General features: G+C 51.2%; 1 protein-coding gene across 1 annotated transcript in view; it reads left to right on the forward strand.

Annotated features, from left to right (window-relative positions):
* The window catches only part of LOC8024128 (E3 SUMO-protein ligase RanBP2-like), a 59030-nt gene that overhangs the window by 11808 nt on the left and 24139 nt on the right, over positions 1 to 23083 (forward strand). Inside the window, exons 7-16 of the mRNA XM_042294017.1 lie at positions 1317 to 1697; positions 4269 to 4667; positions 4959 to 5120; positions 8419 to 8547; positions 9992 to 12331; positions 13143 to 13445; positions 15621 to 15803; positions 16326 to 16490; positions 20009 to 20221; positions 22646 to 22856. Coding sequence (XP_042149951.1) covers positions 1317 to 1697; positions 4269 to 4667; positions 4959 to 5120; positions 8419 to 8547; positions 9992 to 12331; positions 13143 to 13445; positions 15621 to 15803; positions 16326 to 16490; positions 20009 to 20221; positions 22646 to 22856 — 4486 coding nt within the window. The remainder of the gene's footprint in view (positions 1 to 1316; positions 1698 to 4268; positions 4668 to 4958; positions 5121 to 8418; positions 8548 to 9991; positions 12332 to 13142; positions 13446 to 15620; positions 15804 to 16325; positions 16491 to 20008; positions 20222 to 22645; positions 22857 to 23083) is intronic.

A 23083-nucleotide genomic window follows, 5' to 3' on the forward strand; every position in this document is an offset into this window, starting at 1 on the left:
TGCCGCGACGGTCCGCCTCAATGGTTCCGAGGCAACGCATCGGCCTTGGGAGTTTTCCGGTAGCAGGTCCGAATGCGAGCTGAGGTGCCTGCAATCTGACGAAGGCTTAGTGCGCTGAAGGTGTCATGTAACGGGCATTTCGGTTGCATGTTAAAAGATCCCTGGGTGGTCCAAATTAATCCTCGGTTCTCAGTCTGTACCAGGGGAACAAAGGCAGGATCGTAACGAAAAATATCGGAGGCGCTGACATCGGTCGTTCCAAGAGAGAGAATGAGAAAGAGAGTGATGCCGGTGTTTTGCCGCAATGTTAGTTAGAAAAGATAGATGTACAGTCTCCGACCAATCTCTCAGTCTTTGCAGGGACCGTAAGAAACGTCAGAAAAACTAGCAGATTAAAGAAACTTGCCATTATTACGTCTAGGCGGACCTAGAAAAGCTGTCAATGGTGCCTTGCTTGAGGTTATGCTTCCGCTTGCATTCGGCTACTTTCTATTAGCTCGAGAATCACTGCTTTCTTTTCTGGTGGTACAGTCGAGCGCTTTCTGCGCCTCTTAGCGACGCTTTGCGGCGATGGAAGAAAGGATGGGGTCATGACGTCCACGCCAGCGTAGTTTGGAAACACTATTCGCCTAGATGAAAGGCGCAAGTCCACGACTGCAGAATGGTGAATTAAATAAGCAAAATGGTAATAATGATAAATGACGTGCACCTAGAGAGAAAAAAAAAAGTTGTAGCATAGCATCAGCAAGCAGTAGGACTTGGCAGTACGCAAGTAGCCCTATCGAACTAAGCCATTCCATGTGCAGCTATCATGAAATCTAAAATGGTGGCTTCTCGGTAATGTTTTCCACTGGTCGCTCGTGACAATTTTGTCCTCAAGATTAAACTTTCAGACTTGAAGCTGTTTGAAGCATCAATCGTGAATATGCACCATTTCTATCTGGTAGGTCAACATTCTTTTTTTAGGTTCGAAATATCAAAGAATTCAGAATTATCGGCGTCCGAAAAATCTGTTGGCTACTGTGCAGACCTTAGAGGTGATGTTTTGCTGTTTCTTTGCATATATTAAGCCGTCAGCGGCCATATGAGCCTTTGGGGACCACCCACTAGGACCTCGACGTACGTGCGTATTCCCCATCTTTTGGAAACGGCCGTAATGCACGTTACTTTTTTCTTTAGGTGATTTTATGAACTATGGCTGGGGCATGCCGGATGCCCTTCCTTGGTTTGGCTTCGTCAAACCCCCAAAATCGACTAGGACTTCGCCGCGACGGCCCTCGCACGCGATACAATGCGAGCTTTTGCATCCGGCGCAGAAAAAACTGGAGGACGCAACGACGAGGGCGACGGCGGCCCGGTCCCAACGGCACCGCGAGGATTCTGAGTATGTGGACGACTACGTGGGCAACTATGAGGCCGAGTACGACTCCTACGCCGACTACTCCCACCCGGAGGCCGGCGGCGGGGCATCCCCGCTGGTCGCGGCCCCCGCCCCGCTCCCCCTGGGCTACCCCCCGTACCGCGGGCAGCCCTATGGGGGCTTCCCCGCCGCTCCCCTGGGGTACCCCCTGGTGCCCCCGCCGCCGCCCATGGGGAGGCCCCTGGCGCCCCCGCCCCCGCAGGCCTTCTACTCGCCCCAGGCAGCGGCGGCCGCCGCGGCCGTGGCCACTCCGGGACTGCGCTTGGCTGAAGGACAGGTGAGGAAGGAACGGGCCCACGGTCTCGGGGGAGTCACACGCAGTCAAACGGTCACTCTTAGGTGCAACTTTTTCTACATGTGCCATTTTTTAGTGCTGGCCTTTCTGGTTTTGGTAGTCGGGTCGCTCTGTTTCGGCGGTATGGGGGGGTGAAGAAGAAAGGGAGCGAGGCGGCACATAGTCGGTCACGTGATCCCTGTTGTCACGTGACTGCGCCCTGACAACCTGCAAAAAAGGCGTCCCGGCTGCTTTGTGAATCAATATCAATAGTACTGTACTTGGTCATTTGCACAAAAAAAAAAAAAAGAAACTTGTAAAATGAGTGCACAGACTGACACAATGCTACAGGTACTGCCGGCTAAACTCCTAACAAGACGAAGTGTTCTTGTTATTGCGATTGTTTCGTTTTTCTCAGCGGTGGAATGCTGTGGTTTGATTATGTCGACCCCCCACCTGATTTTTCAAAAACCAAAAAAGGGTTGACCTATATCCGAGTATACTATATGGTACTTTCTTTTACAGCGGAGCTGTTAAGGGCTAGTTTCCCCAGTATCGTGTCCGCAGGCAAACAAGTGTAGACACAAAACTCCGGACCGCTACTGCCATCTATGAGCGATGGCGGCAACCTTTGCAGCCTTTCCATGCTGGTTTTTATCAGAGTGGAAAGACTGAATTTCTTTAGACATCGTCCTCTAGGCGGCGTCCAAGAAGTTGTTTTTGAGGTCGTCTTCTAGGCATTGTTTTAAATGTGATAAAAATGACAGCTTCTCTAGTCCTTCATCTTCACGTAAAGTGGAAGGGCTCTACATTTTTCGTTCTGCTGTAGTCTTTACTTAGTTTCAACGACCAATGGCATGGGTAGAAAAATCACAATCTGAAGTAACAATGTGATAAGCATCATTATCCCGCCACGCAGATGTGGGCTGCTGATGCTGCTTCCGATGGTAGCTACCGTATTTACTCGAATCTAACGCGCCCTCAATTGTAATGCGCACCCATTTTTCGAGGTCTGAAAAAAACAAAAAAAACGCAATGACCGATTGTTACGCGCACCAGATTTTGTAGGTTGAATACAGAAATGAAACTTTTTTTCACTTGGAACAACGAAGGTTTCTTCCAAATGCTTTAATCTTGCGGTGAAATGAACGGCGCTGTCTCTCGCCGGCAAGGTCGTCCTCACGACGATGGCCCGGTGCAGCGTCCGTGGTATGCATCACTCGTCATCGTTGTCGGACGACTCCTTCTCGCTGTCAGTGGCCCAATGCATTTCATCTTCAGTGCTGTCCATAGCGTTAGAAATTCTGCACTCCTTGAAGGCCTTGATAACCATGGCAGACGGGATTGTGCACCACACATCTTTCGCCCATCGCACGTGATGCGGCCCGATTTCCATCGCTCTCCGCGCACAATATCACTTTTCTTTTGAATCCAGCATCATGGTGAACACGGCGTGTCTTTGCAGTGGGAACTTCCACGCTGATACGAACGCAAGAAACACACGAGCTGGCTACGCTCTAAGCCTCTCAGCTCCTCAGCGCGTAATGGAGCAACCATTTTGAAATGTCGATGGCGATACGGTAGCGCAGTTTTGGGTCGCGCTCGATTCTAGCGCGCATGCGATTTTTGGACCTATTTCTCCGGGAAAAAGGTGCGCGTTAGATTCGAGTAAATACAGTATGGAAATGAGCTTGCATAAACCGCTTCCATGCATCGAATGCGTGCACTGTCTCCTAATTCGTTTCCTGGATCACTTGCGGCCATGAAACGCGCGAGCAAAGTGTGCAAAACTTCTAAAACAAAGGGCTGCAAACGATTGTAGAAGTGGTGAAAGGCGTAGGGTAGTTGACAAAGCGCAGGAACGAGCAGAAGACGCGAGGCGGCGAGATGTGCCCCGACGGCGTGGTAGCCGTGGCGACGGAAGGAGAACAGACGTCGTGGTCGATAGTAGTCATGCACTCCCTTGAGCGGGCACTTTGGCCAATCACTGCTTCGCAATCGTGAGCGCGGGAAATCGTTGATCGCGCCAAAAACATATTTTCTCAGTGAACTATGTGCTTATAATTACAAAGGAGGTAGTGTATGGAATATACATTCCAAACAAGTGTTTTTCCGAAAATAAATTTTTTTTCATTATTTTTATTTTTTTTTCAACTTCCGCATCTCTTCTTGAATGTACCGTATTTACTCGCACAATGAACGCACTCGCACAATGAACGCACCCCCCAAGTCGGCTCTCAAAATTTCGACTTTTTTTTTCACTCGCGTAATAAACGCACCCCCAACTCGGACGTCAAAATTTTGACCCCCTCCCCCACGCGCGCGAAATGAACGCACTTTTCTATCCTGGTGCAGCGAGGTCGCGAATGCGGGCAGCGTGGGCGAACAAAACGCCTTGCAAAAGGCGTTAAAAAAAATCGCAAAGATCCAACGGAAGCAAGAAAAAAAAACAAAAAACATGGAGTTGGGGGGAGCGTAATGAACGCTCCCCCCAACTTTGCATCGATTTTTCGGGAAAAAAAGTGCGTTCATTCTGCGAGTAAATACGGTATTAAAACGGGCACTTTCTTTCAGCCACTGCCACATTTCACCTTCGACATCAGCCAGCCGCCACCACCTCCTGTGCCGTCCATGATGCCGGCCGGCAGACTACCGGCGCCCCCGGTGCCGCCGCCCTCCGCATTCAGCCGCCTGGGACCCCTGCCACCCCCTCCGGCCCCCACGCTAACCCCCCCGAAGCCCCCCAATGCCCCGCACGCCTTCCAGATCCCGCTGCCCCCCACGGCCTCCGCGGGCCAATCGCCATCCTTCCTTGGGAATGCAGCTACAGCTGCTACGGCCCCCGCCCCTGCCTCCACGATGCCCCAGCTAGAAGGGCTGCTCAGGAAAGGGCCTGCAGGGGGACCTCCTCCTGCCTCCCTGGTGCCGGAGAAACAGGCGCCTACGACGCCGGTTGGCAGCAAGACTGGCGAGGTGGGTCGAACGTTTGGCACGTCGTAAGTTTCGTTGCACCGAGTTTCTCGCCAGGCTCCGGCTAAAATTTTTGCGTAAGAGCTGTTGCCGTGCGGATTGTCATTAAAACGCGATAACGACTGTGCGTCACGCGTGCACGCGCAGCCAAAAGACGTTGGAAGTCACAGGGCACGTATTGGGGATGGGGGCTTTCAAAATAGACGCCGTGTCGTTCTCCTCTTGTCGGGGACCGTAACAGTTGACTTACTTCCACGTGTCCTAATGTTTTTCGTCGGTTTGTTTGGTGCACAGCAGGCCGCCACGCCGTCTCCCGGCGTGGCTCGCAGGGGCTCGCAGCGCCTGAGCACGGGCTCGGATGACTATCTGGAAGAGGCCGAGGTGGAAGGGAACTTCAAGCCCCTCATCCCGCTCCCCGAGGAGGTCTCGGTCTGCACCGGCGAAGAGAACGAGAAGGTAGGTTGGTTGCACGTCTGCTATTGCTTTGTGTGCATGCTTGGTGCGTGTATCGCTTGATTTCTACTATTGGGTTGAAATGTAGTGTGGGAAGGTTTACTGTTTATAGCTCAGCTGTAGTTATTGACACTTTAAAGTCCACTGCACTGGTACTACCCAAGTGTGGTCGTGGTTTTACGGCTGTAATAAATTTCGGACAATCTTGGCCTCTTTTTTTTTTTTCTTACGCACAGAATTGTTTGTTTTTAAATTTGTTAGAAACCCGTTGATATATTTTCGGTCCATACGTTTCCCTAGATATTACTTTTATGAATGCCGATCCCATTGAAGTCTGCTAGAGTCGTGCGTTTATTTCCTCTTTGTTGTTTGTGCCTTCCCGACTGTTGCAGACAAAAACTGCCGTCTATCACGGTCAGTGTGAGGGGTTGTCTGGTTAGCACAACGGGCGTTGAAATTTTTGCTCATTCTTACAGGACAACATGCTTTGGTTTCAATTAATCATCGTCACCTCATTTTAACCCTTTCACTGCCAAACTTTTTCAAAAAATGATGCGAATCTCCCAAATGTTTTTCTTCCTGTATTTTTTAGAAACATTGTTTTAAAAGAAGAAACTACGAGCAATTTCTAATATAGGACCTTAGTTAATAAATGCCATTATTTTTTGTATTTATATGTAATGACTACTTCCAATGCAATTCTTTTATTCTTCTCGAACAGAAAACAGTCCGTGTTATTTTTGGAACATTTATTATGGAGATAAAACATTCATACTTTGCAAAAAAAAGAAACTGGCAAAATGTTATTTTTTTCTTGACATCCTGTGCCCAACTGAGGAGCGACTTAGAGAATCTAGAAGTTGGTCCTCGTATGGTAGATTTAGAAGCATGGGATCATACAGACCGCCACGTTGCAGTCTTTGCACCAATATCTTATTTCCTTCCGGATCTTGGTACCTCCAGTGGACGAGGCCTTGCAGCAGACGACACAGCGTCGAGTCGGGAGCTGCTTGTTCTCTGTTGGAGGAATGAAGCTTACAAAATGGCGAGCTGTAAGCCGCATGGCTTCATTGTCGGACTTTCTTCCAACTTTCTTCCGCTGACTTTCATCGTGATTTGCTGCAATCACCTTCTCTACGAGGTCCAGTCGGTAGTCCAGTTGACTGAGTGCACCTCCTTGTTTCTTGTACAGAACGAAAGAGTCGTATACACACATGTCGAAAAGGTGCCTGAAGATCTTGTAATAGACCTTCTGCCCATCTCTCACAGCCGGGTAGTACGAGAGGTTCTGGTCGCTCTTGTTGACTCCTCCCATGGTGTTGTTGTAGTCGTAAACTGCAGCAGGCTTCACGACTTTCTCGTTTCGGGCGTTGACGCCTTCGACGACTGTGGCATCGTGAACTGTGCTCAGCAAGGTAACGAGCTTTTTGTCGCGCCACTGCAGGGCCATGCACTTTCCTCGCTGGAACGCCCCGACTTCTCCTTTCTTGAGTTTGAGGTCTTTGAAGGGAGGCATGTCCTTTCTCGTTGGCCGAACCGTGCCATATACATTGGTCTTTTGCTGCAGGAGCTTGTCTACAAGCTCTGGAGAGGTGTAGTAATTGTCGACAGTGACGCTGTACCCTTTGCAAAGAAAAGGTTCCATCAGGCTCAGGACTACCTTCGTGCCCATGGCACTGTCAAGGTCCGGCGTAACAGTCCCTATGCCGGTGTAAACGATGAGGTTAGAGATGTACCCGCTCTCAGACTCGCAAAGGAGAGAGAACTTGACACCAAAGCGTGAGCGCTTCAGGAACAGGTACTGCTTCCAGGACAGCCTTCCTTTGTACAGCATCAAGCTTTCATCCACTGCTACAGTGCTCTCAGGAACGTAGAGGGTCAGAAACCGTTCCTTGAGGAGACACGGCAGCGGCCACAGCTTGCGAAGCTTGGCTTGGGGGTGCTGTGATTCATCGATCTCATTTTCGTTGTCGGAAAAATGAAGACACTTCATTATCAGGTGAAATCTGTTCTTGCTCCTGAGTTCACCAAAGATGGGGGTTTGGAGAATCCTCCTGGTCGACCAGTACATGGCGAGTTCAGGCTTGTCTATAATGAAGCAATCTGTCGTTCTGTGTTTTGTCCCTTGTCCGTATCCCCAGTCTCGGGTTACAACTATGCTCTTGTCTATAATGCCTTGCAGCAGTATCAATGCGAGGAACACCTTGAGCTCCCGCACAGTCAACAGCTTCTACACTGCAGCGCGAGAGCCATCAGTTGTCCGATGATTTGTGAGAAACTGTGAGGCGTACCTGTTTGTTTCTTGCACAATCGGGGCGATGACCTCGTCGTCAAAAAATAGCTCGAAAAACTCAAGAGGGTTGCGCTCATCTTGAACTGTAGCCGTCATACCGGGAGACGCCAGAAAGGGAAATCGAGGGGGCGGAGGCGGCAGCTTCTCATTATCAAACTTCGTCCACTTCCGAGATGCCTGTAAATCTTAGTCGTCACTTGTGTCGCACTTGTCCGAGCTCAGTTCAAGATCTGATGAATAAACGCTTGCACTGTCCAGAAGCAGTTCCTCATCATCTTCATCTGAACTGCTTTGAATCTGGGCAAAAACGCATTTTCGCCGTGGCACATGCGCGTCTCCGCTGCCGCAAGCGCTTGAGGATGCTGCCATTTTTAGAACCCAGGCAGCCAGACGATTGCTGCAGCTTCTCTAAAATTGGCGGAGTGCGAAAAAAGTTTCGGTCGCCTAGTGCCATCTGGAGATTGCCGGTAACAATGAAGTGCTTTGGACGTGCCCAGCTCGTCTCTGGCATGTAGGAGACATCTCCGCATTGCAGGACGAGTGAGACTCGTCAGTGGGAGAATTAGCACGGCAAGCGTGGACAAGTGGGACTCATCCATGGCAGTTAAAGGGTTAAAGAAGGTTGCAAAGGAAAAATATTAAGTTATATTTTTTTTTAAAAATAAGTAGCAATAAAGTTTATTCATTTAAATAAGTATCATAGTTCTCCGAAGCTTGAGGAGCCCACGCTAAATAGTGAGCATTGCTTCCTTTCTAATCTATGGCCTCTCTGAGAGTGTTGCCAGTTGCTGTTTTTTCCCCGAACATACTTCTTCCAGGGGTATCAGCAGTCAATGATACTCCTGGATGGAGTATCAACAGCCGTTCGATACTCCCGCGGGACGTTTTGACACATTTCTACCGTTCTGCGACACGCTTGTCGCCTTATTTACAATGCTTTGTCGTTGGCTTACCAGTTTGTAGTGTAAGGCACTCGTGATGGCTTCTTCCATTACGCGCGTGGTGCAGGTGCTTTTTGAGGAGCGTGCCAAGCTGTTCCGCTTTGTGGACAAGGAGTGGAAGGAGCGGGGCATCGGAGTGCTCAAGCTGCTGGAGAACCAGGAGGGGAAGGTGCGCCTGCTCATGCGTAGGGAACAGGCAAGTACTCCCCCACAAACTCCCCGTGGACGACGAAAGGCGTGCACCAAAGCCCGACTGGCGCTTACTCTTTGCATTCTTTCTGTCACCTTCTAACATCTGTAGTCACTGACGGGATGGAAACAACAGGGAGGTCTTTCAGTTATGACGCCTCCAGTGCGAGCCTCCTGCACTTGACGACACTTTAATACACGCGCGACCAAACCGTGGGGGGGGGGGGGGGGGGGGGGGGGGGGGCAGGGAGTGCGTGCTGGAGGCTAGCGATAAGAAAGAGGCCCCCTGCCATTCCCATTCTGTTCGTGACCGTAGCGGGCTCATATGCAGACGCTTCTGGGAGCGTCTGCTTCCAGAAGACATTGGCGGCCTGCCAAGGATATGCCCCGTGTGGGCTGGGCTCTAGCTCATGACCGTGGAACTTTCACTTTTTAACAATATATATTTTTACCTTCGGGATAGAGGCACAGTTCAACCTGTAACATTTTCAGGCTCCTCGGTAAAGGAAGTGTGATCCCTAAATATCTGAACAATTTTTATCTTGAGGGAAGGCGGAGGTGAGGGAGGGGGAAACTAAAACACATTGGGCAGGAGAGAAATCTCCGAGTGTTTTTTTCTGCAGACGCACACAAAAGACGGCTGGATTATTTGTATACAAAGTGTTGTCTGATTCGTTATCATAGCCACACACAACGAAAATTCACAGTCAAGGATAGCGCTTTTACGCAGAACGATAAGATGAACGCCATCCACGACGACGATCACAACCGACGCCATGTTTGCGGATAGAAGCAGCCGGCCTGGTCGGCCCGCGACCGGCGTGCAACGCGCGCGAACACTTCTCCTCGATCTGCGATTGGTCTGTCGGTGCGGTTGTTTGTTTCTGTTTCCAATGCAGCGGAGGGGCGGAGGGGCGCACGCACGTGAACGACACGTGCGTGCATCCCTCCGTCGCTATGGCAACTGAAGCCTCTCTATTCGCTTCTCCACACTTCTTCGAGCAACATCCTCGCCCCGCGCCGTCAGCGCCGTTATTTAGTGTCGCACAGGGAAGCGTGCTCGCTGCTCCGGTCGTCGGCGCGGTCGGCGGGCTGTGCCGAAAACCGCACTATAACCGGTATTTCCCTTCGCGCGCCTGCATTTTAAGCGGTGTGTAAATACATGGAGTTCTATGGGAGGCGAACCGGTGGTTTAAAAAAACCGCGTTATACCCGGTCCTGCACTATAAGCGGTTACGTTGTAAGTGGTCTATACTGTAGTACAAAAACCATTGTGCAATTGCAGCCCATTCTTTTTCTTTTTACCTATATACATTTGATGGTGTCTAGCCAGGTACCTTTCCGTTATTGAATTGTTTTGCTGCTTCGGTTGTTCAGTGTTTTGAAGTTTTACAAGGATTGTGCAGCGTCTTCCGGTTCCGCGTGCATAACCTTGAACCCTGCATCCACAGGTGCTGAAGGTGTGTGCCAACCATAACATGCACCCGTCCATGACGCTGACACCGATGCCCAACAAGGACACTGCCTGGATCTGGGACGCCCAGGATTTTGCCGATGGCGAGCCCCGCCCGGAAAAGTTCTGCGTCCGCTTCAAGACCCCCGAGATTGCGTCTCGCTTCAAGGATGCCTTCGAGCAGGCCGTCCAGAAGTCCAAGCGGCCACGGGCACCCTCCTCTTCCTCCTCGGTGTCTGGAGGTGGTGCCATTTCGTCTCCGTCCCCGGCAGCGGCCGCATTCTCGCCACCCTTCTCTGCCGGGGCCTCCTTTGGCTCGCCCAAGTCCACCTTTGGATCGGTGATGGCCGCGAGCGCCGTGTCGGCCCTCTCGTTCGGTTCGCCTGTTGTGGCCACGGTCGTGGCGTCGGGCTCTCCCCCCACGAGCCTGCCGTCTCTCCCCGCGACGGGTTTCGGCAAGATGTTTCACCCTAAGCCCGGCGCATGGTCCTGCCACGTCTGCTACGTCAGCAACGAGGCAAACAAGCTGACGTGCGCAGCGTGTGACTCTCCGAAGCCGGACTACGTCAGCAACGAGGCGTCTAAGCCGACTGGTTCAACTACCGACTCTCAACAGCCGGGCTCCGGGAAGCCCAAGACGGCGTTGGTGCAGGCTTCCGGCACGAAGCCGGGGACATCTTTGTTCGGCGAGATTGCTGCCAGCAAGACGCCCACTGCATCTCCAGCTTGGACTACATTTGGAGCGATTGCTACCAGCAAGGCATCGTCTGCGCCGCCGGGTCAGTCTGTGTTCGGAGCGATTGCTACTAGCAAGGCATTGCCCACTTCCCCAGCTCAATCTGTGTCTGGAGACGTTGCCGCTGGCAAGGCATTACCTGCTTCACCGGCACTGTCTGTGTTTGGAGCGATCGCTACCAGCAAAGCATCCTCTGCCGTGCCAGCTCAATCTGTGTTTGGGGACGTTGCTACTAGCAAGGCGTCACCCACCCCACCGGCACAGTCTGTGTTTGGAGCGATCGCTACCAGCAAGGCATCCTCTGCCGTGCCAGCTCAATCTGTGTTTGGGGACGTCACTACTAGCAAGGCGTCACCCACCCCGCCGGCACAGTCTGTGTTTGGACAGATCGCAACTAGCCAGGCGTCCACGGCTTCTCCGAGCTCGTCCGTATTCGGAGACATTGCCAAGAGCAAGGCGTCCTCAGGTGCAACTGCCCCGTCTCTCTTTGGTGGATGCGCCACAACCAAGGTCCCCCCGACTGTTGCGACGTCGGCCCACGTCTTCACGTTCGGTGTCACAATGCCGGACCAGAAGCCTGTGGCATCTGCCTCTCCGTTTGGTGGCTCAAGCAGCGGTGCAAACGTCTTCGGCGGCTTCACCTTCTCCTCGCCACCCAAGGTGAAAGAGGCGCCGAAGGAAGAGAGCAAGGCTACGCCAGCTGCGGCAACGACGAAAGGCGAGGCCGCGAAGCCCAGTCCCTTCGCCAGCTTTTCCTTCCAGTCTCCCACCAAAAAAGAAGAGCCGAAGGAGGCCGCTGCATCCCCTTTCGTAATGGGCGCCCGCTCGGAAATCAGCAAGCTGAGTCTGACACCGCCCGTGGCTCCCTCTGCCGTGTCGTTGCCAAACCTGGCGAAGTCTGCTCTTGGAAAAGCGTCGCCGCCGGCTCCCGCCAAGACACCGCGGAGCCCCCAGGAGGTGCCTGAAGAGTTTGTGCCCAACGTGGAGTTCGAGCCTGTAGTTCCCCTTCCCGAACTGGTCGAGGCCAAGACGGGCGAGGAGGATGAGGAGGTGTTGTTCTGCCAGCGGGCCAAGCTGTACCGTTACGACGGGGAGACGAAGCAGTGGAAGGAGCGCGGCGTCGGGCAGCTGAAGATACTGCGGCACGGGGAGACGGGCGCGTGCCGGGTGCTAATGCGGCGGGACCAGGTGCTGAAGCTGTGCGCCAACCACCGCATCCTACCCGAGATGAAGCTGGGGCCGCTGGCGACGGGCGACCGGGCCTGGTCGTGGTTTGCCAAGGACTATAGCGAGGGGGAGCTGAACAGCGAGCAGTTGGCAGTGCGCTTTAAGACGCGGGAGCTCGCCGAGCAGTTCCGGCAGGTCTTCGAGAGCTGCAGGGACGAGGCGGTGCAGGTGGTGCCTGCAAAAGCGGAGGTGGCGCAGGAAGCGAAGACCGAGGAGAGCGTGCAGCAGCAGTCCGTGCCGCTGTCGCAGCTGAGCCAGTTCAGGCCAAAGCAGGGTACATGGAGCTGCGAGACGTGCTACGTTGAGAATCCGACTGAGAGGGCGGTGTGCATGGCCTGCGAGACACCGAGACCCGGTGCTGTGCAGCCCGGCCCGGTGAGTTGGCTGCTGTGGAGCTTCACAAACGTGAAGCTGAAAAGTGCTAGAAAATTGACCGATAACGCGTGGTAGATTTGGATTGCACATACATAAACAGATGTAGGATTAATTGCAACTTGTGCTAGTCTCACTTTTATGATTGCAATGTTTGAAGTTGATAGAGGGCATCAGACAGAAGTGTATGAGCCAAGGGTTCTCAATCTTCTAACATTTGGCGGCATGAAAGTTCAAGACAAATCATGTTGCAAATTGCAGGATCCCACATGAGGATAGTTAACTTTATGTACTGTGCTTTGATGAATGCTGCAACGTGCCAAGCACGTTCCCATAGCATTTTGGAAGAATTCCAAAATTGGTTACGATTGCACTTACCCTCAAATATGGTCATAATTACCTTTTAGTTTCGGACGGGCGATAGCTTGTTGGTTAACACCAACTTTTCCACAGTTCGCATAAGCAGCATGTTCAAGGTGCTATAAATTTGTACGCATCTGGAGTCCAGTTTTTTGGTTAGCTATGCCCGATGCCGTATTCCGATCCATCATAAGTTGGTGAAAGCCAAGAGCTTCGGCCCCCTTGAGCGAATTTGAGTAATGGCGTGAAGCATGTGATGGGTGCTGCTTGGGAGAGCTGCCGCGATGCTCCAAGTTGTTTCATTGAGGCCGTAGCTTTTGTTGTTTGCCAAGTTACGTTGAGGCAGACTGTGGTGCGAGTTGTAACTATTTTTAAAAGAAAATGGTCTCCAGATCCCGCCCTGTCCGCCACATACCCATGACGAGTATGTAACGCGGCCATTCGCTTCTCTCAGGGGGCTCCATCGCCCCTCGCTGCACTGGAGAAGTTTGCCTCCCCCGTGGTTGGCAACACTGGCTTCCCCGTTGGACCCTCGGCGACGACTCCGGCCAAGTTCAGCTTCGGCTTCCCTTCGGCCGGCGCTGCAACCGCTTCGTCCCAGGGCGGTGCCTCCAGCAAGGCTCCGGGCTTCGTGTTCGGCTGTGGTACGCAGCAGTTTGGCGGCAGCGCACCCCCATCCACGTTCACCTTTGGTGCTGCCGTTTCCTCCGCCAACGCGCCCTCATCGAGTGAGGAGTCTTCACAGGCACCGGGTGCGGTGAGTGCGACTGCGGTCTGGCATTTTGTGGGTCCTTAGTGCGCGGCATTTGTGGGGTTGGCTCTTGGCGCTTTCGTGCTCGTGGGACGTCATTGGCACAACGGTAGTCATGATGTCGCATGAGCTGTGACGCTATGTTATCATGTGACACTGTGGCGACAAGCCGCCTCGGTGGCTCCGAGGCAAGAGCGTCGGCCTATGGATCTCCATGTGGCGGGTTCGAATCCCGGCCGAGGTGCCTGCAATCTGACGGAGGCTTATTGCGGAGAAGGACACCGTGTAACCAAGCTTTCGGTTGCACGTCAAAAGATCCCCAGGTGGTCCAAATTAATTCTCAGTCCTCCGCTGGGGCGTGCCACATGCCCGTCGTTGGTTTGGCACGTAAAACCCCCAAATTTGACTTCTTGACTGTGGCGTCGTTGGATCTGACATAAGGTCACGTGTCCATTTGTTATCCGGATGGTCGCATCATGTGATCTTGTATGACATTGTGGCGTTGCGTGACAATGGCGTTGTTTGGGGCGTGGGGTTGCATACTCTGACATAACGTCGCATGACACCATGACGTCGGGGGACATTATGATGTTGGGGTGAACCTGTAGGTGCTACACATTTAGAGCACCTTTGTGATGCACCAAAGAGATGTGTAGTGCTTCATATTCTTGTATCTGGAGAGGTTTATGAAATTTGACCGGGCCTATGTCCCGTCATTTTTGTTTGGCATGCGTGCGGTGCCAGTTGTGTGCAGAAACTGAGCCCTTTGGGGAAATGGGTCTGTGATTATGCTGAGGCACCTTTCATTTGCTCACTCAAAAACATTTTGTTAGCTTGACAGCTGCCGAACTCTCACTGCCGTATATCCCGAGTCATCGCCCACCCCACCTTTTGGGTGAATATCAATTTCCAAAAAAAAGCACCAAGTGATCCCCTGCCCCTAAAAAATACCCCAACGCTGACTCTGCAATCCACAAATGTTCATTACTACCTGAAAGATGCGGCCGGTTTGAGAATGTTGACGAAAAGGTAAAACAAGGGAAAGTTGCTTCTCTTTGCATGCGCATTTCCTCCCCATTTTCCACAACCCCAAAAGTCGAAGTACATGCCTGCGAAAGGAAAACAATGGAGATAGCAGAAAGAAACTTCGGCAGGCGGCAGGGAAGTGGATGATGACTGGATATTGCGGTAGTTTATGAGCATGTCACCAGATGAGCTATCGGAATAAAAAATGACAGGTTTATTAGGCACTTGTACAAGTGAGGCTATCTTTTCTTTCACCGTAATTTAGACCGCAGCCAATGTTCAGAGCCAATGGAACCAACCAAACGGTGCCAAAAGCGCAACATTGCCGCACTCCTCGTCTGTCTGCACGAACGTTAAAGGACACATGCAAAGGAAAAAACCATTTTTTTAAACAGCTTTGTTTAGAGCTATATTTACGGCGCTATATAAATTTATAGTTGGCGCCCACGGGTGCCGCCGCTGGTCACGTGATAGGCCCGCGCGCCGCCGCCGCCGCACGCTGAGCGTTGTGCGAACGCCGCTTTAACGCGATTTTCCATGCCGCCGTCGCCGCCGCTGCACAAGTTCGTCTGCTTCGGTGCGCCGCCGCCATCGTCTGACCGGCGCACTGGTCTATCACGTCTGCTTGCACTTTTTCAGGAGTTTCCTTTGGGCTCTAAAAGTTACCTATTAATATTAGTTTTTTGGTATGCTTCAAACAAAACTGAATACGTTACTTTTAGACGCGATACGAAGCTTCCGAAAGAGCGCACGCACCACGTAATAAATAAGGGCCAGTCACGTGATAAATAAGGGCTACTTTTCCGCGGTGCCGGCGGGTGCCAGCTGCAAATTCGTATAGTGCCGTAAATATAGCTCTAAAAAATTTTTTGCTTCGTTGTAATATTGTTTTACGACATCCTTTTTCCATCTAAGCTGTTTAAAAAAGATGTTTTTTTCCTTTGCATGTGTCCTTTAAGACCAGCTAAACCGATTGTGCGTGGTGAATCTGCCGTAATCTTGAACTTTCGGTTCGTGCACATGGGCGCTTTGTCTGACACGTGACTGCACTCTGACATAAGTTGAAACGAAGTACAGTGTAGGAGTGTTGCCGTACTCTCAACCGTCGAGCAACACCGGTTATTTCGCCCTCATTTGTATCTCTCCTCCGCACAGTTCAAGTTCGGCAGCCCGCAGAAGTACGAGTTCAGCTTCAGCGGGGTGCGCCCCCGGAGCCCGGGCAAGACTCCCAAGTCTCCGGGGACGCCGACGGACGCAGAGGAGGAGGACGCCGGCGGTTGGACGGAATCGCCCGAAGCCGACATCTACTTCCAGCCCGTGGTTCCCCTACCCCCCAAGGTGGGCTCTCCCAGTCAGGCGGTCCCCCGCGGTGCTTGGAACGCCTCTCCAACCGGTGGGCTTACCGCACCCGAATAAGGGGGAGGGCTCGATTTCCTCCTGATGACATCGTAGAAGTGTCGCGTTGTCGCCGGTTGCGGTCCCGGCGGTGTCTTAGCAGGGGTGGCAGATGTGGCGGACGCCTGTTCCGCTACAAGTCGCTCTCTAGCTTGACCGTCCATGGTAGCTCGAGCAGCGAGGAGTTGAGACCCCGCGACGACAGTGACACCTTTGTTCGCTCATACATTTCACCGGGACTTTTGGCACCAACTGCCGGTATCGCGACGTCCGACAATGCGACACTCGCTTTTGCGACGTCATTTTTTTGCTACGGGACCACTTTTGATGTACGTGCGGGACGGCACGCTAAACACAGCAGTCCGGGAAGCGTGTTGGGCACTGTAGCCGCATGCTGGAACGGTGCGCCAACGAGCGAGGATTCGTTTGATGAGGTCGTCGAGCCACGTCTGTCTCTTTGTTTAGGTTGCCGTGAAGACTGGAGAGGAAGAGGAGGAGCTCTTGTACAGTCACCGTGCCAAGCTGTACCGCTGGCTGGACGGGGAGTGGAAGGAACGGGGACTCGGGGACATCAAGCTGCTCTTTGACCCCGCCGCCAGGCGCGTCCGTCTGCTCATGCGACGAGAACCGGTTTGTTGGTTTCTTGTGTTGTTTTCCGGCTGTTTTTCTATTTTTCTTAGTCTTGCAAACTATTGTTTTCTGGAGCTTGGCCTTGCCTTCTCTTGTTTGCACGCGGTATGCTACCAGACAAATTGTTTGCGCCGAGGCCTTTGTTCTGTACCAAGAAATGGCGCATATTTTTTTGCGGCCTAGGTAGGCTGCTACCCCTCGCTGCCTTTCTCTCCGCTTTGCAGTTTTATTTGTTCCTAAGGGCCTTGCTAGCGCAGCAACTATCGAAGGTCCCACACTTCGCAATTCAGATTTCATTCATACCCGACAGTACAATTCGATTTTGCTTATTTCAAAACACTTTTCGGGAAAACTGTTGGCCAAGCGTGGAACCAGATTCGAACAAAAGGACCCCCCGGGGGAAATCGTGGGGCGCGTTGGGTAGGTTCGGACATAGTTATTTTTGTGTGGCGCTGACACGGGTCACATGAGCGAACATAGTTCCGCATGTCACGAGACTTATTGGGCTATACAAAGTGCTCTTTCACTTTTGCCGTTGTTTGATCAGATGCAGAGACTTGAGGAAAGGATACCATCGCTGCCACCAGTTAATACGCTGATTTCGTTGCCGATGAGTGGTGGTCTTGGAGACAAAATCGCAAAAGACTCAGTAAAGCGATTTAAATCCAGTTTATATAGCAGAAGACAGACTTCACAGACATCGCAGGACGAACAAGTCAAATATTATAATTATATGATGAACTTAATCACTCCCCTCGCAACTCTTTGCACTCACTTTGCTCATTTCAATTCTCCTCAATCTCGCAGCTCTCTGCCTCCATCTCCATCCACTCTCATTTCTCCTTGATCGCGTAGCTCTCTCCTACATTCCCGCCACCTAGATTCCGCAAAATCCCTCGTGGTTACCTCTCTCCAATCTCCCCACCCACTCTCAATTCTCGATATCCTCACTTGCCCCTCATGCTCGCTTCCTCTCTCCACCCCCGTGTCATAAACCCTCTCTCGCTTGCTCTCCACATTCCTTGTGTCTAATTATCACCTCCAGGTGGGCCAAAGTCACCCCCCGCTGTCCTGTCTCTTGTTAGTCGAAGTCGCAAAGGCACTTTCGCCCATCCAAACCCAGCCGATTGCACCCCTCCTTTTCCTTTGGGAGGTCCCTCCGTCCAAGTCTGGGTCCGCGCTCGTCGGGCGCTTTCCCCGACGCCACTATTTTGTGACAAAGCTACCGTCGAGACCGGTTATAATAAAGTAAACATGAATCACTTGGCTATATCCGCTTGTTCATTATACCTGGACTCCATAAAAGTAACAGGCAAAAAGGATTACAACATACTAATACACACTACAGTGCAAGTACAAGGGCAAGAAAAAGACGTAGACAGGACAAGCACTGAACTCACAACAGACGTTTAATGGAAAGGTTGCGAAGCTGAAGAAAGATGTTACAGGCATCTTTCTTCTCCGTCATGGGCACATGCTTATCATGTTTGCAGAAAGCAGTCGAGGCTTCCGTGCATGTGCTCTCTGCTACATCAGAGTTGCTTCTCACCAACTGTGAGCAGCTGCAATAGAAAGATTTAAGATCCTGCGAGCTACGTACGGACTGTGTCGAGCAGAGGACGGCATTTTATGCACACTTCGTCGTGGATGGCGGCACACTTTTGTGTCGAGGAGATTGCTTTTATTTTCCCTGTTGTGGATGCGGTCATTATTTATCTTTTTCACGAAGCACGTCGGCGGCGGCGTCCAACGAAATCTCGCACTTCGCTAATGACAGCATCAACCGCATCATTTGCGATTGCTCGGTGGTCACATTGCACGTCACGGGTAGGGTTTGTCGGCGGTGGAATGCTTTGGTTTCAATTGTAAGTCGACCCCCCCACTTGACATTTTCAAAAATTCTAAAATGTGTCGATCTATAAATACGGTATGAAATTTCGCAGAGTTCACTTTCAACAATTTTGAAGTTGAAAGACAGCATTATAACTACCATAAGTGCCAGTGGTTGCTTTCCTGACTGCAGTTGCTTTCCCGACTGCATGCTTTCCTGCGGTGCTAGGCACTGCCCCCATAACCGTACGAAATGAGGGTCGATGAACTACATTCTTCTCTTGCGCCACCGTTTGTAATGGAATCTTATTTGTAAATGCTCACTTGCAAGATGTGAGGCAATTGAAGGGTTTTGAAAGCCTGGAAGACCAATTGCAATGTAAAAAACAAAAACCTCGGTCCAACGAAATTAGCTGTTTAATGAAATTTCCTGCTCAAAAGACGACTTGAATAAATCTAGGTTCAACTGTACATTGAAAAAGCGCAAGTGGGAATGGGAAATTGTTATTGCTTCGCTATAGCTGCTACTTCGTTATAACAGATGTTATAAACGGTCTCAACAGAATATCATTAATGCGTGAAGAAGCTACATTTTGTTTAAAAACAACTGTCCCACGAGCATTTCAAAGGCCTTCAGAACCAGAACCTTTAAAGCTTCTGCAAACCAGCGCATGCAGAGCGGCACGCACAGAGTCGGGGTCACGAGCTAATTTGCCGATTGCACTAAGGCCTTTGATATAAATACCATTTAAATTCCCACAAAGCGACGTGGAATATTCTAACTCGTGAACATACAACGGACAGGAATTCAGCGCCTGAAACACTTAGCGATGCTGCTTCACCGACCCCTTGCACGATCGCCTCGTGTCTTGTGGACGAATGGGGAGGTTCGTTGTTGGGAATTTCCTCCTCCGATAGCTTCCGGTGCTTGTAACAAAACACGCTTAAAAAAGGTATGGAAGCACGTCGGTATCGGTGTTACCCAGTGTCTTGAACACCCGGTAAACAAAGTCCCGCTCTCCGAAGTGCCTGCAGCACACAACGGCCAATGTTGACGGCGCCTTTCTCATCTTTAGTTTGATTGCCCATGCTTTCTTTAACCCAGACGTCTTCGGGATTATAGTCTCTGCTCGACTCGTTTCCACTTGGAAATTCATAACTTGAAAGAATTGGGATGAAGATCCGCGTGTACCACGTGCCACAATGCCGGTTTGCCCGAGGGAGTCTCAACGGTTGTCCAACAGGACAAGTTTTCTTCTGTCGCAGCACCTGCTGTATCAGAAGTGGTTATTCTCCTCAAATTCCAATCCACTTTTGCACTTTAATTTTTTTTTTTTTTTTTTTGTCGGGGGGGGGGGGGGGGGGGGGGGGGGACATTTTTTTTTACTTGTGTCCTTGAACAGAGGCTTAGAGTGTGCTTATCACGCGAGTTCGAACAACCTTTCTCGACGTCGAGCGGCGTCGAGGCCTCCGCCGTCGTTGTCGGCCCCCGTTTTCCCGAAAACAAGAGAGGGGGAGGCGAGAAAGCCTTGCTGTTTGCGTGATTGATGTCCAAACTTAAAACGGATGCGCGTGTAGCAACTTTCTTGTTTATCGAGGAGTGTACGCTTTTCTACAGGGCGTCTGCTGTGTTCTGTTTTGACAGCCCTTCGGGGAATACCGAGTGTGGCACCTTTTGCCTCTGCCAGGTGCTGAAGGTGTGCCTGAACCACCTGCTGAGCCGGGAGCTGCAGTTGACCAAGAAGGACGACAAGGTGGTGCTGTGGTCGGCCACTGACTTCTCGGACGGGGAACCCAGTCCGCACCAGTTTGCCCTGCGCCTCAAGACCCCGCAGCTGGCCGACGAGTTTCTGGCGGCGGTCGAGGCCGCTAAGGCCCGCCTGGACGCTCCCCCAGAGTCGGTCAGTTGCGCTCCGACTGCTCTACATTTGCGGCGTTCGATTTTCGTGCACTGGCTGCACTCTGTGCACGCCACAGTGTGTGATTTTACGAGTGAAGCCTGTCTAAGAGCACGTCCTGAAGTGCATTGCCTTGCACTTTCCTTTACCGTGCGACACCTTTTGGCGCCGGTGCGGGCTGTTGCAAGTACAGTCGCCGACCGATTATTCAGACTTCGCTGGGACCGAAAAAACGTCCGAATAATAGAGCAGTCGCGTAAAATCAGCAGATTGCAAAACTTGCCTTTATTACTTCCAAGGGGGCTTAAAACAAGCCGTAAATAGTGCCTTGTTTCAGATTACGCCTGCGTGCCTTGTTTTAGGTTACGCCTCCGTTTCCATTCGGCAACTTTCGGTTAGCTTGAGAATCACTGCCTGGTTTTCTAGCGTTATGGTCGAATAGCAGAACAACAGATGGGGCCTTGACGTCCAAGCCAGCGTTGTCCAAACGAGATCAGAGGTGCAAATCCACAGGCGAAAAATGGTGACGCGAAGGAACGAAAAACAAAGCAAAATGATAATGATGATGATGCGCAGCTAGATGGGAAAAAAAGGGCTAGCATAGCGTCATCTAGCGGTAGGACTCGGCAGTGCTCAAGTAGCGCTGCCAAACCAAGCCAATCCATTGGCAGCCAACGTGGAATTCGAAACGGCCGCTTCTCGATCGTGTTTTCCGCTGATCGCTCTCGACGATTTTGTCCGCATAATCAAACTTTCGGACTTCAAGCTGTCCGAAACATTGGTCTTGAATATACACTATTTCTATAGGGTAAGTCACGGTTCCACCTTTAGGTTTGAAATATCGAACAAGTACGGGATTTCGAAAAAACGGTCGGCGACTGTAAATAGAACAAACCGATTCTCAGAATGCCGCGGTCGGCGGACTGCCTTGAGCAGCGTTTGCTATGCGTTCTTGTTTTCACTCGGCGCAATCGTCTTGCTTGTGCATCATAGATCGCTTAGTCACCTCTTGAGAGTTCCAGTGCGCAAATTGTCGTATGTGTCCAATCCTCGCTTTGGCGGACGTTTTTATGTGTTTGTGCGCTTAGAATCTCAGAATCCTACCCTCCGAGATAGCTGATGCCCGATTGCGTCCATCAATGTAGTGCCAGGGGTTTCGTCGTCTCGAGTCGTGGCACTTCCGAATCATGCAGGCGTTTTATCATTGGCACAACTTTAAGATTGCGAGGAGCTCTAATCGAGCCCAATGCCCTAGTTGCATTCGAGCTAAAACACTATCAGCCTGTCGAAGATACCATCGCCTGCATGCCACACTGTCTCGAGGTTGATTGTTTCATTTTTTGGGGGGGTTGCTGCTGTCTGTCGCTCAAGTGGGACAAGGTTTATAACAGACGTGGACTGCAGAGTAACATTTAAACCAGGGGTTCGCAAACGTCTCTGTCTTGAGGAGCCCGTATTTGTCTGCATTGAAAGTAAAAAAATCCTTCTTTCTCTCGGCACCTTTGCGATATAGCGATGTGGATGCCTGCAGTTTGTGTCAGGCTAAGAAATCGGGGCTCTCCTCCCACCCCTTTCCACTTTAGAAGAGTGAAAGCTGGAGAGAAGGTCGTCTCCTCTCCAGTGTTTGCTCTGCTGAAGTGGAGAGAAGTGGGAGGAGCTTCAGTCTAAGACAGTCACCGACTATGGAAACGGTGTAAACTGTTTTATGCATTCTAGAGAGCTGTTTGGCTCATAGTTGTGCATCAGTGTGTGCCTCAAGTCTGCCAAAATATAGTGTTTAAAATTGGGAAAACGCCTAGAGGCAGAGATGGTCGAGGGACCTATTAAAGGGGCACTTGAGTGCTTTTTGTAGTAGTTTTTTTTTTTTGATGACATGTTGTTTGTTGGGCTTTAGTATAAAAAAAGGACCAGTTTTAGATGGCAAGACATCCCAATAGACTCGCAGCAGTAGAAATACACGGGCATTGTTTGGGGGCCATCTTCGGGTCTCCACCACCGCCGTAAAATTTGATTGATGACCATAGTTAATTGCGTGGAGATTCCAAACGTTGCTCTTTTTGGGCACATTATGCATTACACTTTGACAAACGTCAAATCTTTGGGTGTAGGTGACGTAATACAGCAATTGCTGCTTGAAAAAGTCATCTGACGGTCGCTCCCTTCCCCCCCGGTGTCCCGTCCAAGGTGTAGAAAGAAGGGCGCATCACTATCTGATTAGATTTTTAATAGGGAAGTCAGCTGCCCACAAGTGTAATTTCGTTTTCTTTTGTTTTTCTAGGATTCTTAGAGCCTGCAGTTTAAACTTGTTTGAGAGCCTTCGTTTTAAACAACTAGTAGCTCTGTTCAAGTCTCCTTTTTACATGTTGGCTTCTCCCTCTGTGTACTGATTTGAACCCAAGTCCGGAACGGCGGGCGTGATCATTGCAGGCTGCAAAGGCGGCATCGAAGCCTGCGTCTCGAGTCGATGCGTCGACGTTCTCCTTCCGACTGGACGATACACCAAAGGAAGCCACCTCCCCTGCCACCCCCCCAGCAGCCGCCAGCTTCTCATTGGCCTCTCGGTTCGGGGGCTCTCGGCAATCGGTTGTCCGGTCCCTCTTTGGCAACACGTCCCCCGCAAAGACCGACTCCGACGACGGTACGTTTTTGGGCTGTTTTTCGTGGCACGGTGACTTTCTCCGGGGGTGTGTTTTTAGTTATATCGATAGCCGGTAAAATGGTACAGTCCACTTGTAACAATATACAGTCAAACCTCGATATAACGAACTTCAGTGTAACGAAATCCTCGATTTAACGAAGTATTTTATTTTTCCCAATTTCTTGCCCATAGACCCCATGTATTTTTAGTCTCTATATAACGAAGTC

Source organism: Ixodes scapularis, unplaced genomic scaffold (assembly GCF_016920785.2).
Source record: "Ixodes scapularis isolate PalLabHiFi unplaced genomic scaffold, ASM1692078v2 PGA_scaffold5__190_contigs__length_132052651, whole genome shotgun sequence".
Classification (NCBI taxonomy): Eukaryota; Metazoa; Arthropoda; class Arachnida; order Ixodida; family Ixodidae; genus Ixodes; species Ixodes scapularis.